Genomic DNA, 17,106 nt, shown 5'->3' with positions numbered 1-17,106 from the left:
TGTGCTTATTTTGTTTCTTTTTATTTTGTAATGTAACTATACGTATGTACATATGTAGCGTTTGTAAAAAAATAAAAGCAAATAGCAGCAAATGATGATAAAGGAGATGGTACCTGAGTACACTCTACGAATTCTGATGCTGCTCGCTTAAAAATATTAAGTTTGTTGAAGCAGCTTTGTTGACAATTACGTGTATGTTGTGTGGGAAGTTGCAAATTTGTATATTTTCCATTCCTTCCTGTTCTCCTTCCTGAGTTCACAAATCGGCTATTTTAATTTTTGAAATAAATCAAATTCACGCTCTCGAATATACTCACACACTTAAAGAAAGTGACCATTTAAACTCGTGCACATAGCACGGAATAGAACCGCACGCTGTGGACATAGCGTACCGACATGTCGCTCGTGGAGTGGCTGCGTAGTTCCAATCTGTACCATCCGTGGACGTGCGCTAGTTTACGGGGCGGAAAAGTGATTACACATTATCTTATGTACCTGGCCGCTCTCAGACTTTTCTCTGGTTTAACAAAAAACACAGAAGAAAAATGGCGACCCTCAGGAGAGCGGCATTGTCTACGCGCTCGATTTTTACGTTACTGTCGCAAAACTGCAAGTATGTCATTCCGAGCGCGAGCGCGTTGTCGAAGAACTATTCGACCGCTGCGGAGAATGTGGAAAATTACGATGTGATCATAGCCGGAGGTGGAATGGTCGGCACGACGTTGGCGTGCGCTATAGGTTAGGTATTTTTATTTTTATCATCAAAACAAAACATAGCTTGGTGAAATAAAAAAAAACGTCATGTACATATTTGTTTGTCAGAAAACAAATTTGTTTTCCCCCAACGTTATGTTTTTTGAACTTGTGAAATAAATTTATTTCAGCAAATAACCGAATACTGGAAGGTAAAAGGATCTTGCTCCTGGAGGGTAGTGCTAAACAAGAATACGTGCCACAGGAACAATATTCTAATCGAGTTGTTGCCCTGAATCAGCAAACTCGCACCTTGTTGTCTAGCATAGGAGCATGGAAACACATAGAAGCAGTGCGCTATTGTCCCATAAAGAAACTGCAGGTTGTTCTCTGTGTTGTTTTTGTTTTTTTTTTAATATTTCAAATTTAGAATTTTCAAATTAACAAGATTGTTAAACACACATTGTTATTACCACTACGATAATTTAAATCGTTTCAATACTTGAATACAAAGACCATTGGTTGTGTGCTTTCTTTTTTAATAACTTTTATTGTTTTTCTTTTACACGTTACAAAATTTAAAAATTTTTTATATAAAGCCTAAAAAGTACAATTTTATATAAGCCTAAAAATTATGTAGTCTTATCGGTAGGTATGGGACGCTTGTTCGGATGCCATGATAACATTCAATGAGGATTATTTGTGTGAAGAATTGGCATACGTGGTTGAGAATAATCTGCTGTTACATGCGGTCAACAAGCAGCTCTCTCAGAAAGAAAGTGTAACTGTGATTTACGAATCCAAAATCACCGATATAAAACCACCCCCGGTGTCGGAGTCAATGGAACTTGTCAGTGTTCAGCTGCAATCTGGGAAATGTTACAGGACTAGGTTGCTGGTAAGTACGAGATACAAAAGAGAAATTACCCTAGGCATGAAAAAACTTAACGCAAATGCGTCGTCGTATCCACATCTCTGGTGATACTTTCTATTTTGTCGGTCAAACTGTCGAGTTTCGCGCTGATGTTGTACGAACATCTTTTCAACTCGGCCGCCAGTTCGTTCAGCTGCTGCTGATTGCTGTCGTTGCTGTACATTCTACTGAGTCTTGCGTGAGTCGATTCGTTCGCCAGATTTCGCGGTGGTGGCGCGGTCGTTCGGAAGGTCGCGCGACGAGTTTTCCTCTCGCTAACCAGTCGGTATATTGCTTTAACGAGCTCGCGCGGCAGACGCTTCTCGCGCGGATCATTTGGTCGGATGTGTAACGCGCAGTGATACGGCGGATGCAACAGTAGCGCACCTTTTCTGCACGCTTTCACGATCCTTCTGACCGTGTGAATACGATCCAAAAGCTTGGAGAACAACAGGTTTTCGAGATGAGCCACCAACTCGGCGCGACGCACAAGTCGGTCAAGCCCGGCGCATCTGCGCAACTCCTGGATATCCGACACGGCGAGACCTACCATCAGATTCGTGAGAATTACCGTAACCAAGATGACGAAACTGAGGAGCATGAGATGCGCCGTGCCGGGATACATCAACTTCTCGCTCTTGTCAAAAAAAACATCCTCGAATTCTAACTCGCCCGACATCATGATCACCGTCTTGATTAGAGCGACTAACGGATTTTCAAAGGATTTGTAATTTTTGTGCAGCACACTGAATCCAAAGGAAAAACCAACTATGAGACAGACGTAAGCTGCGAGAAATTTGAAGAAATTAATCGACACTTGAGTGAACATTTGTATGTAGATGCCGAACATGGGGAAGCGACCGACCACCATCATAAGCTCGACCCAAGCTAAGAGGATGCCCAGTGCGGCTACGTGATGCTGCCAAGTCGTTTGAACCGACAACGGAATTAAGCTGATGCCAGACGTCAAAATCACGCTCCACTGCAGCCAGTTCTCCCAACGTTTGGCGTAGCTATAGATACCGTGAGCGAGCTGGAATAGTTCCTTACACGCCATTACGCAAGTGCAGCAGAACACTGGCCATACAAGAGTGTTGCTAAGCTGCTTTATCTGCCATCTATACGTCGCGCCGATGTAACTGCTGAATATAGCGACGAATATTGAGTGATAGAACAAACTCAGCAGAAAAAATTTGCGTATACGAAGCCATTTGAGGTAAAGAAAACTCTCTAAGAGCGGATGTTTCAGTACATGGCCTTGACCGCCTTCCACCAAACAGAGCATCAGATCCATTTCGCCGCGACCACCCGGAACTAACGGTCGGAAGTCCAGTCGTAGTTCGCAGTCCACGTCGCCCAACTCGTGATCGTGCAGCGAGATTGCCTGATCGAGACGTGTTACGAAGCGCGACAAGACGTCCGGTGTGCGGCGTATGATGAAACTCAAGGCGGTGATGCCGCCTTTAGTGCGCGCGGTAATATCGGCACCCTTTGACATCAGTATCACCACCGTCGGCGAGCTCTCATTCAAGGCCGCGATGTGCAACGGCGTGTAACCAAACTTGTCCGCCTTATTGACTGCGGCACCTGCCTTTTAAACAAAACGAGAATTTTATTAGCTGCTCAGATTTTTTATTGCAAAAATATGTTATGTTTAACGTAATTGAATGAAACTAAAAAAAGTGTTAAAATTGTCATTATCTTTTTATAGTTTTTCTTAATTGATAAAAATTTCGCAGAGCGTGTTTGTTCCGACAATTTACAAACCTGTATTAAAGTTCTGACGAGCTCGTTGCATCTCAGAGCTTTTGCGACCGCGGCGTGCAAAGGGGTGCGTCCGTCGTTATCCGCCGCGTTTACTTCCGCACCGGCTTTTATCAACACGTCTATTGTTTCCACAGATTGGGCGAGTGTTGCCATGTGCATTGGCGTTTGACCACGCGAGTTCTTCGCTTCGCAAGCCGCGCCAGCGTTCACCAACAATCTGGCGCACTCCGCGCTACCTTCCTCCGCCGCGAGATGCAGAGGCGTTGATCTCGCGGTGCCCAACTGTACCCTCACGTCCGCTCCGTAACTAAGTAGCAATTTGGTGCAATGGACGTTGCCTAGACTAGCTGCCACATGAAGCGGTGTCTCTGTGTAAACCTATATATCGCAACAAATCCTGTTAACTCGTCGAAAACAAAGTTTAGCAAAGAGAGAGAGACAGAGAGAGACGCATCGTCTTCAGTGGGAAAGCAATCGGTTGTTTTGTCAATTTGATTTAATTATTCCTGCTTTTACACGACGTTCAATGATCGTGTTCACGTTGACGTCCTCTGTTTGCGAACGTCACATCACTTTCTCACCAAATTCATGCCTGAATTGTATCGTCCATAAAGGTCGTGCACCTGTGGATTATTGGGACAAGCACCTGCTTGCAGTAGAGCCTCGACACAATCCGCGGCGTTGTTCAGCACGGCGTAGTGAAGCGGACTTCTACCGGTCAATCCGGCATTTATATCCGCGCCTGATTTGATCAGACACTTGATGGTGACAACGCAACTTGCTGCGGCGGCGCAGTGCAGCGGGGTGCACTTCTTCTCGAAGTCCCACTTGCACGGATCAGCGCCGTGCTTCAGTAGTTCCTCCACAATTCTCACGGACGCGGCGCAAGCTGCCAGATGTAACGCCGTTCTGAGAATGAAGCGGCACGTAAAGTACAAATTGTTTTTCGAAAGCTACATAATTGATGTTTTTCTTTCTTGAAATTTTACGTGTATATATATATATATATATATATACCTTCCATCGCAATCGGTCGTTGAGACCGGCGCTCCTTTGTCCAACAAAGCCTTCGCGATTTCTACGCGACCCAACCAGCTGGAAATCAACAGACACGTGTCCGGCCAACCCGCAAGCAACTGGCCCGGAGTCGCGGCGGCCGCTGCTCCGTTTTCACTGTCCAACAAAGCTTTTCGCATGAATCTGCACAAATAATTTCAAATTAAATTCTGTCGTATATAAAAAAAAAAATATGCGTCTGTTTATTTTGCTTCGCGGTTAAAAAACCGTAGTCGCAGGCTGTAATTTCTTTCGTATCTACCCGTTTGCGAATGTGGGCAACGAGAGTTTGCGATGCCCGCAGCCCGTGTTGAGAGTTAAACAGTGAAATTCCTCCAGAGCTGTTTGCAAAGCGCCGCCCTGAAGAGCGGAGATCAGAGACAAAGCGGTTTCGCCACCCGGTAGATTGGACAGCGCGATCTCGACCTCGTCCTTGCCCCAGGGTTGTTCCTGCGTCATCGGTGCCGATCGTATGTGGCAATAAACGGAATCCGAACTGTCCTCGGAAGATATGCTACCGTCGTTGTCGATCTCGTTCATCCAAATGTCCTCGCGCTCCTTCTGATACGAGAAAAAAAAAAAAAAAACTTTCATAGAGAAAAATATAACGTTTTTAACAAAGAGACGACGATCGCGTGTCGATATATATATATAAATTGTGAAGAAATTTAAATTTCTTTTTTTAATCACCTGGTTGTTGATTATGACGGACGCTGTCCCGTTGTTGTTGACGGGGGTCTCCATCTTCGACGCTTCCCGATGCGTCAAACGACCGCCCGAGAGTTTCTTGAAAAACTTCTTATTGAGAATCGACATGGAAAAAATGTCGTTTCGTTTTTTTTCCACACAACGCTGGATTATTAAACAAATTAAAAACGCTACGAAAGACGCGATTAATTAAAACGCATAAAGACAAAAGGCTCGTTCCAACTGATTCATTTTCGAGGTTTCGCACGAGTATGTGTGCAACGCAACACTGACAATAAAAAAAAAACTCATTCATTCATTATTTTAAAATTCATTCATTATTTTAAAAAAAAAACTCTTCACAAATGAGATTTCGCGCACACAAGTGGATTAAATCAAAAATCTCGTTAAAAGAAATTTGGGCACGCGATCTTCGTCGTCTACGACGACGCGCGGATGACCGGCGTGAACATTTTTTTTGTTCGATCGTCGTCGCAATTTTCTCGCAAGGTTCGAATTTTATAATTCACCATTCATGTGGCACTTCCGCACACGCGCTCATCTTCCGCTCTCTCTCTCTTGTAACGCCTAATATACCGAACGCTTAGGCGACTATTCTGGGTTCTCTGGGTGTACCCGCTGAGATACTTGCATGTGTTTATAAAACTACGTTATATATTTAGCCCACCATTAAATGCCCATGCTCGTTTCTCTCTCTCGCTCCGAGAGACCGGCGTGTTCCGGTGGCGAAAGAAGAAAAAAAAAAACAAAAAGGAAAAGAAGAAAATCCCTCGACCGCAAATTCTTGCATCACGAAATTCTCCGATTCCGGCGACGAACTCCTGCCGGATCCGATCGGTTTTATCATATCTCTCCGTCCTTCTTCTGGCTCGGTCTTCTTCTCATTCATGCTCGCGATCGCGATCAGCGGAATTCGGTCGGCGCGTCCGAACGCGATTATATAGCCGCGTCCTTCGTCGAAATAGTTACGCATTTTGCTTTTCTTTTTTTTTTTACCGTTATGTCACTTGTGAGTTGTAATTAAGAGTCATGGAAAAATACAAATCTTTTGATGACGCGGCTTTTGCCGTTTCTGTTCTCTGGAATTTGCAAAGGGAAGGGGAAAAAAAAAAGATAAGAATTTAAAGAAAAATGTTAAACAAAGTGACACACGCGATGCGCAATCGAAGCACGTTAGATTCTAATCAAAGTTTCAACAATAAAAAAATTGCAAAACTTATGTAGTTACAAAATTTACTTAAGTAAAGAAAAAAAAGGAAGTGTCAAAAATCCTATCGAAAACTGTCGGCGCAAAGACAATAAACTTTTTTTAAAGAGAGACTTACAGAGAAACGATTCACACACCTTGGAAGAGGTTTGAGTCAAGTTTGTTATTATATTATTTAGTTAGAGAGACGAGTAAATGTGGGCGCGAGGCAAAAATTAAACTCTCAAATATATACGCTCGGGCGGAGAGCAAAAATACTGTGTTAAAACGCATTGAGAAAGTAAACACGAGAGAGTAGGGGATTTGGATATTTTGCGGCGCGTTGTGTTGCAAAACTTCTTATATAATAAAATAAAATAGCTATTTGCACAGTGACTCGTCTCCGACAATCTCGCTTAAATCTGGAACCAAACGATGCTATTTTCGTGCACGCTAAGAAATCATAGCGTTCGTTTCTCACACACAATGTATTGCTTGCGTTTAATCTTCTTTGAAGAATCTGATGTTTCTCTCATTTAAGAGAGAGATGAGATTTATGATATTTTAAAGTACATTGTATTTTTAATCTCAAATTAGATTAGATTGGACGACGGATTAAAAGAAAATTGATTTGTGTTTGTTATAGGTTGGCGCCGACGGTGCCAATTCACTGGTGCGAAAGGCAATGGGTGTGACCTACCTAAAATGGCAATACGATCAATTGGGTATCGTCGCGACTCTCAAATTGTCCGAGGTAATTCTTGAAAAAAAAAAAAAAAACAAAACTTTTGCAACGAACTTTTGCGCTAAAACACGAATTTATTAAAAATTACAATAAAACGTCATTGTTTCTCAATTGATTTCAGCCAACGGAAAATGTCGTCGCCTGGCAGAGATTCCTCCCAACCGGACCTATTGCATTACTTCCGGTAATTTGTCACATTCCGAGCAACAAAATAGACACAAAAATATCTGAAACAAAAAAAAAAAAGAAAACTGTAAAAAAAAATACTCGATTATATTAAATGATAACGCGATGATTTCCGAAAAACAGTTGACGGATTCCCTCAGCTCGCTTGTGTGGTCCGTCTCGAGCGAGAAGGCGAAGGAACTGCTGAAATTGTCGGAAGAGGAGTTCGTTGACAAGATAAACGAGGCGTTGTGGCAGGTTTATTCAAAAAACGGCATTGTCGAGAGCGGCATGCAGGCGCTTCGCCAGTTGCTCGCGGGACTGTCTCTGCAAACCGGATTATCCAGACAATTGCAGCCTTCTGTGGCGACAATCGTTGAAAACTCACGCGCGGCGTTCCCTCTGGGCTTCGGCCACGCCGCATCTTACGTCCAGCCGAGCATGGTATTGGTCGGGTAAGACCCATTTGTGTGTGTTTAATTTATTTTTTTTACATTACACGTTGCTTTTATTTTATTAATCAAATACATTGATGTTGTTTGTTTTTTTTTTTTTAATTATATTTTAAAGAGATGCGGCGCATCGAGTTCATCCCTTGGCCGGTCAGGGTGTGAATCTAGGATTCGGCGATGTCGCAGCGTTGACGCAAATTCTTGCCGAGGCTGCGTCGAACGGTTGTCTGCTGAACAATACGGAGTACTTGCGCAAGTATCAGACACAGAGACAGCGTCACAATGTGCCGACAATGCTTGTCATCGACGCGCTTCATCGTCTTTACAAGGGCACGGCGGCTCCCGTTGTTTTAGCCAGAAGTCTGGGTCTGCAATTGACAAACGCTGTTCCACAAATTAAGGTAAATAAATTTGAACGAACGAAATTTAAAAAAAAAAAAAAAAGATAAATTTTTGGATCGAGCATATTGAAAAAAAAACTATAAATATCGCACATATTCATTTCTCTTGTAGACACCGATTATATTGTATGATTTTTGTTTTGTTGTTTTCTCAGAAAATGTTGATAGAACAAGCCGCGGGAGAAACAATCCTCAAATATTAATTCGACGAGTTAACAATTGCAACGTCTGTGTGGCATGTCATTATATCGTGACTAAGACTCACATTTCGTGTAATAATTTATATACAATTTTCCATCAACGAAGTGAACATCGCACCACGTCGTTGCATTCATCAAAACGTATTCCGATAATAATAATTTCCACTCTGGTGAAGACTTAAATCAATATAATAAAATATCGAAACGTCTAGAATAATTAATTTGTTGAACAATTACTGTACAACATCATGCGATCGGTTCGAAATTGTTCTATTCTTAGTTTTTAATTTGAAATAATTTCCGTTGCGAGCCAGAGGACGCCTCTCTACACAAATCTATCTTAATAATTTATATACGTAATGTATAAAATACAAGTGATACACCTCAAAATATGTATTTTCTATATTTGTGTGTAATTATATTTTATAAAAATAGCGTATGATGTATATATATACATATATATATATATTAATATAATAATACGATTGTTTTATATATATATATGTGTACAGTAATAAATATCTGAAACAGAATTTTTTACTTGCAATCTATTTTTGTCTCTTGATCTGATGGTAGCTCTAATGACTCATCTCCTGAAAAGTGTATGCGCGCCGCGCATACCCTACATGTTGCTTCAAAAATTCAACGCGTTTACCGGTGTAGATTATAGGTTATCTATAGGTTATCTACAGGTTATCTGTGCGATTCTTCCCATTGATACGTTCCTTTCTTAACCCAGTTTGTCCACATGGTTGATTCCAGGCCAGCATTGGCGTAACTCCACTTAACGTTGATAAAAAATATTTGTACACAGAAAATATTGTGCAAAACAAATTGTGACATCATTGACAGAAGCGATACAATGAATCTCTCTAACCTCAAGAAGGAATTGTAGATCAAGTCATAAGGTTAGCCTCCATCTAACCTCCCATGAAGAGATATGTTGATTTTATTTGTCGCAAGCATTAAATCACTCGATTTAACAACGATTTCATATCGGTTGATCTTGTTATTTTGTTGCGCTATTTGTTGGTTAGTATATTATTGATATGATTTTGCATAATTTATATATATATACACATCTTATGTAATATTAGTATTTTTTTTTACGTCATATACAATTTTTGTCATACTGTTTTTAATTAAAATGAACTGAATTGTGACATATCTTCATCACAAAATTGTGATCTTAATCGAGATTTCTTGTTTGCAGATGCCAATCGAATGGCAATGTTTAAGTTTAATGTGAAAAGACTGATCAAAACTATTGCGGTTGGAACAATCGGATTGGGCACTTTGGCATCTCTCAGAGCGAATGAATATGACGTTGCGGCTATTGGGATTGTACGACTTGGCAGAGCCGCGATCACGGTACTTGATATAGGTCGTTATTACAATAATGAATTGTACAACAGCAAGTTGGACAGAACATCAGCCGAATATCTGGATTTGAAATCAAACGTTCACAAATACGGAGCGCAGAAGCTGCTAGAGCTTTGTTGCGCCAACAAGGGAGTTTACATCAAGGTGGGTCAGCATATAGGTGCATTAGACTACTTGTTGCCCAAGGAATACGTGCATACCATGCGTATATTGCACAGCAAGGCGCCTCAGTCTTCGTTTAAAGACGTGCTCACAGTGATCCGCGAAGATTTCAGAAGAGATCCTTACGAGATGTTCCAGATCATCGATCCGGAACCCATTGGAACCGCCAGTCTTGCACAAGTGCACAGAGCCGTGTTAAAGAACGGCGACGTGGTGGCGGTTAAGGTTCAGCATCGCAGTGTTAAAAGTAATTCCTATGTTGATATCAAAACCATGGCTGCGTTAGTGAAAATTACATCGCTCGTATTTCCGGATTTCAAATTCAATTGGCTGGTTGAAGAAACGAAGAAAAACATCCCGGAAGAACTGAACTTCATTCACGAAGGTAGAAATGCGGATAAGGTGCGGAAACTCTTCGAAAATTACGACTGGTTAAGGGTTCCGGCGATATACTGGGATATGTCGTCGTCGCGCGTACTGACGATGGAGTTTCTGGAAGGTGGTCAAGTGAACGATCTCGAGTACATGCGTGTTCACCGACTGAATCCGTATGAGGTTACGAGCAAGCTTGGCCGATTGTACAGTCACATGATCTTCATCGAGGGTTTTGTACATTCCGATCCTCATCCCGGCAACATTCTGGTGCGCAATCGCAATTCCCAGGCGGAGATCGTGCTGCTCGATCACGGTTTGTACGCCGATCTGTCCGATCAGTTTCGCTGGGACTACTCGAAGCTGTGGTTGGCGATTCTCGACGGCGACCGAGAGGCTATGAAAGAGCAATGCGCGCGATTGGGCGTCGCCGATTACTACGGTTTGTTAGCGTGCATGGTGTCGGGAAGAACCTGGGACAAGATTATATCCGGCGTGCGTAAAACTCGCTACGACAATCGGGAAAAGCAGGAGTTTCAGCAGAACATTCCAGACTTGTTGCCGCAAATCAGCACCGTGCTGGATCGCGTCAATCGGCAGATGTTGCTGATCCTCAAGACTAACGATCTGATGCGCGGTATCGAGTACTCGTTGCGCACCCAGTTCAGAATGTCATCCATGATAGAGATGTCCAAATGCTGCGTACGTTCCGTGTATAGCGAAAAACTGCGCAAATGCTCCAGTACGTGGGACAGATGCGGAGTATCGTTGGCGGAACGCTGGGCGCTCTTCAACCTGTCACTGTACTACGTGTATCTGGGCTTGATTAACTTCAATCTGAAGAATTCGGTCGATTCTTTGTGGACAAAAGATTTCTATCTATTTTAATAAATAGCTTTTTTAGGCCGTTAATTAAATACATTAATAAAATAAAAATTGATGGAGCTTTGATTCATGTGAAAGAACTCTTTTTGTAAAAACAATTCTTGTGCACAAAGAGTACGTATTTTTATACTTAAGTGACTTTGAGAGAGAGAGAGAAAGATATTTTGTATATAGTGTTGTGGTTTTTGTTATCATTTTTTAAATCTACCTCTTGAATATTATAGATAGATAGATATGTTTGGAGCGGGGGTGGGACTGCGAAAGTCGATAAGTTGGCTCCCCCGTTCACTTCCGCAGGAAGCTTCGCCCTGGAAAGCGGGGCATTCTCGACTGAAAGGACCCGGCCAGAAAAATCCGAAGATAAGGATTCGAGAACCTACTCGCGGACCCGACACGTCCAGACCGGTTAATTTCGGGATTAGATCCGAAACTAATTTTTGGATGCCCGATTTAGTTCGATAAATCGGTTGAAGGGGACCGGCCCGGAAAAAAATCCTCAGACGGTGAGCGGATTCGAACTCTGGGAGCCTCCGGCTTCGCACAGGATCCTGCGGACCGGTCGAATAAATGCTACAAAATGAAAATTTAAAAACCGCAATCCGCTGTTTTATAATAAACTTACAGTAGTTAAAAAAAAGTCCCCTTCATTTGTACGATTAATTCTGCAAATAAAATATCTCGTGAGAAAAATCATGGATTTTTTGTTACACGTGTATGAAGAGAGAGTAAAAATAATATTACCAACATAACGCGTGTGACACACAGTTTCATATATATATATATATGTACAATAATTTACAAAAAAGATTTATAAGTTTTCTGCAGTACTGTTGTTAGAAATTTAATTTGTTCTGAGCAATTTGTTCTCTTTAGCTAATCGAAGTTCCTCTTCGAATTGCGCCCGAGATTTTTCTCTCTCTTTTAAGAACTCCGCATATTCATTTGGATCTAGTTCGCGCACGACTTCGATACCACAGCTGCGAGCGACGCCGACCATCATTTTGCAGATCGTTTCCAGATCGTGTAGCGCCATTGGCGGATCCTCTGATTTGATCTTAGCAATTTCGTACAAATGTTTCAAGGTAATTTTACCAGCTACTTCGCCTGCGAAAAGAAGGATCGCCTTTTGTAAATCTTAGGCCTGGTTTATGCGGGGCAATAACTGTTGACTTATGCCGGAACCGGTAGAGTTCAACTATAGGATTTCAATGCTTCTGTTTATACAAAATTGCCGAACGCGTATAAACGGAAGCATTGAAATCCTATAGTTAAACTCTACCGGTTCCGGCATAAGTTAACAGTTATTGCCCGGATAAACCAGGCATTAGGCCTGGTTTATGCGGGCCTAAGATTTTAATATTTCTGTTTATTAACAGAAGCGTAACAGAATGTAACAGAAGCATTGAAATCCTATAGTTGAACTGTACCCCCAATTCCGGCATAAATTAACAGTTATTACCCTCATAAACAAGGCCAAAACAAGGCCTTATTTGCCCGCATAAACCAGGCCTTACTGTCAGTGTTCACAGTTTTGGCTTCCTTACAGCATGCTGAAGCGTTGGAAGGGATGCGCACAACAGCAGCAAATCCTACCTGCATAAACTCGCTGCTGTTGTGCGCATCCCTTCCACCGCTTTAGCATGCTGTAAAGAAGCTAAAACTGTGAACACTGCTTACTGTTAAAATATTACAGGGAATCATGTAAAAGAACTGAATGTTCAAGATGGTTTTAAACATTAATATAAACTTTGTGTGAAATATTAAAAACAAAAATCTCTACCTTTCCTCTGTCTTCCCTTTTGTATTCCAGCCGCTTGTTTCAAGTAATACGTCGCCGGTGGCTTGTGAATCGTCAGTTCGTACGATCTGTCCGAATTAACTTTGACGCGACACGGCAAAGGAATGCCTTCCTTGATATTTGCCGTTCTTTTATTAAAATCTTGACAAAAATTTGCTATGTTGATATTCCTCTGAAAAAAAAACAACCAGATCAACATGAGCATTATAAATTTACGCTACGACGATCGGTATATATTTCGTACAGGTTCCGAACGTCATCGTCTGATTAAAAAATCAGACAAAGTAATTTGATTGAAAATTATCGGAACAAAGTAATAAATTAAATCTTTCTGACATTTATTTATTTAACCTGTGATCTTAACCTGTCCAAGTTGAGATCCAAGTGGCGGTGCGGCCGATGCCAACCCCGCGGGGATATTCGTGCGTAATTTCGACGAGTGATCGATTTTCTCGACAAATTTTTTCGATCTCTTTAAGATTCTCAGTACTCTTCCCGGTAATCCTTGCAAACTGACCGTCATTTTTTCGCTTATATATTTGCAAAAAACAACGGAATACCTAATCTTCTCTCGTCCTTTCCCGGCCACTTTTGTTTATATCACGGAGTTCGATCTCCTTGCTCTTGCCTCGTGGTGTCCCGACAAGTGTCGCCGCCGCACGCATCTTAAGCCTCTTGCACAATGGACGGAATAGCGATAGCGATAGAAATAACAAAAGTTTTAAGCCCCTTGCACAATGGAAGGAATAGCGATAGCGATAGAAATAACACAGTTTTTAACACAGAATTCCAACTCGTCGGAAATTTTATTTTCGCTATTGCTTATTCCGATTTTCTGATCTGCATTGATACATGTGTAGTTTTGTATGTTAGATTCCGCTGTTCCTACTTTTATTTTTATAAATATAAACTCTTTAAAACTTTTGTTATTTCTATCGCTATCGCTATTCCTTTCATTGTGCAAGGAGCTTTAAAGAGTTTATATTTATTTAAAAATAAAGGTAGGAACAGCGGAATCTAACATACAAAAATACACGTGTATCAATGCAGATCAGAAAATCGGAATAAGCAATAGCGATAAAATTTCCGACGAGTTGGAATTCTGTGTTAAAAACTGTGTTATTTCTATCGCTATCGCTATTCCTTCCATTGTGCAAGGGGCTTTACACTACATTTAACGAGAATTAAAGATAGAACGATGCTTTAACCCTTACGAAAAAGAACTATTGCCGATTACATATAAATAAAGTCAGTAATATAAATATTACTGACAATCACGCAAGAATATTATTAGATATTACAGGAATCGCTGAGAATATTACTGGCAATTACACAGAATGCCAGTAATTCTTTCGTACCACTGCCGCAATATATTACTGCCAGTAATTCTTTTTCGTAAGGGAAAACATTTGCAGCGAGGCTTTGACCGCACTCTTATAAATGTTTATTAAACAAATGAACATATAAATTTTACAGTAATATCAAATCACGTTTTCGCCAGTCTTTACCTACCTACACAGTTTGAAATAACGTAAGGCTAACGTTAGAAGACGCGAAAGTATTAAGAAAATAACAATTTCATACATTAGATAAAAAAAACTAGGAAAAATTTCAAATGGTAGAAGTTTCTTTTAACTTGTACGTTAAACATCAATCAGAAAACAAATATCCTTTGTCATTGTTCAATATTACCGGTTTAAACACATAAAAAATAAATAAATAAATTTTACCCTTAGAAGTGGATAAAATATATGATCAAGATATAATGGCATCATCAAAAGAAACGATGTACTAAACAGCGGTACTAAGCTTAAACGTTGTACGATCGCTGGAAGTAGTAGCCGTTATGTCAATGGTTAAACATTTCTTAGCGAATGTTTGTAGAATTTTGTTATATGGAAGATCCTTGCTGCCAGTAAAAATGAGACGTTTTACCGCTTCGGGCACACCGTCGTCATCAAACGTTTGAGTCGCTAATATAAAACAAAGCTCTTATACAATGTTTTTAAATTTATAAGTACTATATAGGAAATCGTACTACTTTTACTTTAGATGTATTTATATATATCTTAAACATGTATATGTTAACAGATATAATATATAATATATTATATATGTTAACATATATTATATATATATATATATTATATATGTTAACATATATATCTTAAACACGACCGGCCCACTGGTCTCGCGGCCTGAGTGCAGGGCTGCGAATCTGGAGGTCCCGAGTTCGAATCCGCTCACCAGCTAGGTGTGAGGATTTTTTCCGGGCCGGTCCCTTTCAACCGAGTTTATCGGTTTGATCGGCGAACTAAATCGGGCCTCCAAATATTAATTCGGGTGTAATCCCGAAGTAATTCCCTCCCTCCCTCCGCCCCCCCCCTCCCACATAAAAAGTTCTCCCCCTCCCTTCTTAAAAAGTTCTAAAAAATATGTTTGAGGTTGTCTTATTAATTCTTCAAAAATTAAATTCGAGTGTAATCTCGAATAATAGTTGGTTGGTGTATTTATAAACATTATAGATAGCATTGTGATGGAATAAGTATACATTTTGTATGTGATGGAAGTAACATTTATTTCATCAAGGTTTGTTTTTAGTATATCGCTATCCTCTACTAAATATTGTAAGAGAAGCAGACAACTGCGATATTTGTAAATATCTTTAATCGTTGGTCCTTGCCAAGCTATACATACACTGCATGACTAACAGTGCTATATGTAATGGAATTAAAATGCGTGAGTGAAAAAGAAACTTGTACATCTTTACTCTTTTCAAGATTTTCCAGTTCTTTACTCCATGGTTTTTTAAAACCATCTTTTTTTTGGCTACAAATGTGAGATAAAACATATTATAACAGTATTACATTTTTATTAAACACACTATGCTCGAAAGAAAAAACAAGAATAATACGTGCAAAACGTCAATTTCTTTAACAATATGTATATACATATATACATAACTGCAACATTATTTTTTTTTCTAAAGGCAGTAAAGCATCAAAAAGTTTCTCATGTATCTACTTTACCTATTATCACTATACTCAAGTTTTCGGGTCTGTAAAATTTTTTGTGAAATTGTTTGATTTTATTATTGTTAGTACTTTTCGTACGTAAATTTTTCGTTGTACCTATAATAATAAATATAATTAGTACTTGACGTGCACAGCTGCAGAGGGGGGGGGGGCAAAAATAGATTTTAATCATTTATACCATATATAACTGATGCATATCCAGATTCTCTAGGATCAAAATGTTTTAATCATTTTTTTATACAATACAGTACTTGCTTCGTATTCATCACTTTGTACAGCGCAATAAAGAGTTCCTTTACTGTCGCTCTTCTCAGTAATATGATGTATTTCTGTAAGATATGCCGAATCCTACCAAAATAAAAAAAAATGTTAAATGTTAATATATTGTGTACAGTTTGCAAAGTGCTGGAGACGCGAGGGGCAAGGGGAATCGTCCATCCGCTCCACCCAATCTCCTCTACTAGATAGGTTCTGTCGAGGCGGTGGGGATATGCCCACAAACGAGAACCGTGTGAGCTCACGGACGCGTTCTCGCTTGTGGGCATATCCTCACCACCTCGACAGAGCCTACCTAGCAGAAGAGATTGGATGGGGTAAAATGGGTGCGTTCAGACAACGGTTGAGAGATCATCACTGATAGGACTATTCTTCAAAATCTGAAGTGATTCCAAAAGTACGATCCAATCAGAAGTGATTATCTCTCAACCGTTGTGCAACTGAGTTGTCTGAACGCACCCAAAGTTAAGATGCGAAAGCGGCGCTGAAGCGCGCCGACAAGCAGGAACGGAGCGGTTACTCGAAGAACTCGCCAGAATCCGTTCTGCTCCTCAATTAGTCGTCAGTCACGAATTCCTGTAATCGCGACTCGACGTTCTTCACACCAAAAATCCTGTAACTTCGTGCGTTCAAGAGTCGAGCCAGCTCGCTCTTGCTTCTTTTTGTAACGCGTTGTTGGGTGTTACAGGTATGTAACAATAAAGTGATTTATTAATTATAATATTCTTCATTTCCCGCCGTTTCCTTGCCACGCACGTGGTCATCGCAGTTTTACAAGTTTTACGGCCGTTTTGGCCTGGTTTATGCGGGCAATAACTGTTAACTTATGCCGGAACCGGTAGAGTTTAACTATAGGATTTCAATGCTTGTGTGTGTGTGTGTGTGTGTGTGTGTGTGTGTGTGTGTGTG

The 17,106-nt window shown here is 40.6% G+C and overlaps 4 protein-coding genes across 7 annotated transcripts; 2 read left to right on the top strand and 2 right to left on the bottom strand.

Annotated features, from left to right (window-relative positions):
* The first annotated feature begins 494 nt into the window (after positions 1-494).
* On the top strand, positions 495-8,699 carry LOC109856796 (ubiquinone biosynthesis monooxygenase COQ6, mitochondrial). Its single transcript, XM_020432460.1, has 8 exons — positions 495-738; positions 885-1,075; positions 1,346-1,591; positions 6,970-7,077; positions 7,190-7,252; positions 7,378-7,688; positions 7,804-8,086; positions 8,242-8,699. The coding sequence occupies exons 1-8, from the start codon at positions 546-548 to the stop codon at positions 8,287-8,289; spliced, it is 1,443 nt and encodes a 480-aa protein (XP_020288049.1). The 5' UTR covers positions 495-545; the 3' UTR covers positions 8,290-8,699.
* LOC109856795 (transient receptor potential channel pyrexia-like) lies at positions 1,598-6,856 on the bottom strand. Of its 3 annotated transcripts, XM_020432459.1 has the most exons (7): positions 6,463-6,856; positions 5,120-5,215; positions 4,692-4,990; positions 4,391-4,573; positions 3,997-4,282; positions 3,374-3,751; positions 1,598-3,197 (listed from the first exon to the last, which is right to left on the bottom strand). In XM_020432459.1, the coding sequence occupies exons 2-7, from the start codon at positions 5,171-5,173 to the stop codon at positions 1,638-1,640; spliced, it is 2,760 nt and encodes a 919-aa protein (XP_020288048.1). In that variant the 5' UTR covers positions 5,174-5,215; positions 6,463-6,856; the 3' UTR covers positions 1,598-1,637. The 3 variants fall into 3 exon arrangements, with proteins under 3 accessions (XP_020288048.1, XP_020288044.1, XP_020288047.1); XM_020432455.1 differs by lacking the exon at positions 6,463-6,856 and having other exon boundaries at positions 5,120-5,416; XM_020432458.1 differs by lacking the exon at positions 6,463-6,856 and having other exon boundaries at positions 4,692-4,987; positions 5,120-5,416.
* Positions 8,700-9,067: 368 nt separating the features above from the next.
* Positions 9,068-11,147, top strand: LOC109856798 (uncharacterized aarF domain-containing protein kinase 1). 2 transcript variants are annotated; one of them, XM_020432464.1, is made up of 2 exons: positions 9,068-9,194; positions 9,500-11,147. In XM_020432464.1, exon 2 carries the CDS (start codon positions 9,511-9,513, stop codon positions 11,089-11,091), a length of 1,581 nt encoding a protein of 526 aa, XP_020288053.1. In that variant the 5' UTR covers positions 9,068-9,194; positions 9,500-9,510; the 3' UTR covers positions 11,092-11,147. The 2 variants fall into 2 exon arrangements, with proteins under 2 accessions (XP_020288053.1, XP_020288052.1); XM_020432463.1 differs by having other exon boundaries at positions 9,068-9,318.
* Positions 11,148-11,666: 519 nt separating this feature from the next.
* On the bottom strand, positions 11,667-13,528 carry LOC109856799 (39S ribosomal protein L11, mitochondrial). The gene is made up of 3 exons (XM_020432465.1): positions 13,251-13,528; positions 12,869-13,058; positions 11,667-12,192 (listed from the first exon to the last, which is right to left on the bottom strand). The coding sequence occupies exons 1-3, from the start codon at positions 13,407-13,409 to the stop codon at positions 11,930-11,932; spliced, it is 612 nt and encodes a 203-aa protein (XP_020288054.1). The 5' UTR covers positions 13,410-13,528; the 3' UTR covers positions 11,667-11,929.
* Between the last annotated feature and the right edge of the window lie 3,578 nt (positions 13,529-17,106).

Source organism: Pseudomyrmex gracilis, unplaced genomic scaffold (genome assembly GCF_002006095.1).
Source record: "Pseudomyrmex gracilis isolate BER0280 unplaced genomic scaffold, ASM200609v1 scaffold_135, whole genome shotgun sequence".
In the NCBI taxonomy this organism is placed as follows: Eukaryota; Metazoa; Arthropoda; class Insecta; order Hymenoptera; family Formicidae; genus Pseudomyrmex; species Pseudomyrmex gracilis.
This window is presented reverse-complemented; position numbering and strand designations above follow the sequence as displayed.

Excerpts from the sequence above, each read along its gene's own strand:
- LOC109856796 (XM_020432460.1), top strand. The coding sequence starts at position 546 with ATGGCGACCCTCAGGAGAGCGGCATTGTCTACGCGCTCGATTTTTACG. Across the intron at positions 1,076-1,345 it reads GTCCCATAAAGAAACTGCAG|GTATGGGACGCTTGTTCGGA; the intron begins GTTGTTCTCTGT and ends TCTTATCGGTAG. Across the intron at positions 7,078-7,189 it reads CGACTCTCAAATTGTCCGAG|CCAACGGAAAATGTCGTCGC; the intron begins GTAATTCTTGAA and ends AATTGATTTCAG.
- LOC109856798 (XM_020432464.1), top strand. The coding sequence starts at position 9,511 with ATGGCAATGTTTAAGTTTAATGTGAAAAGACTGATCAAAACTATTGCG.
- LOC109856799 (XM_020432465.1), bottom strand. The coding sequence starts at position 13,409 with ATGACGGTCAGTTTGCAAGGATTACCGGGAAGAGTACTGAGAATCTTA. Across the intron at positions 13,059-13,250 it reads TTGGATCTCAACTTGGACAG|AGGAATATCAACATAGCAAA; the intron begins GTTAAGATCACA and ends TTTTTTTTTCAG. Across the intron at positions 12,193-12,868 it reads AAAGGGAAGACAGAGGAAAG|GCGAAGTAGCTGGTAAAATT; the intron begins GTAGAGATTTTT and ends TTCTTTTCGCAG.
- LOC109856795 (XM_020432455.1), bottom strand. The coding sequence starts at position 5,245 with ATGTCGATTCTCAATAAGAAGTTTTTCAAGAAACTCTCGGGCGGTCGT. Across the intron at positions 4,991-5,119 it reads CCGTCATAATCAACAACCAG|AAGGAGCGCGAGGACATTTG; the intron begins GTGATTAAAAAA and ends TTCTCGTATCAG. Across the intron at positions 4,283-4,390 it reads ACGACCGATTGCGATGGAAG|AACGGCGTTACATCTGGCAG; the intron begins GTATATATATAT and ends CTTCATTCTCAG.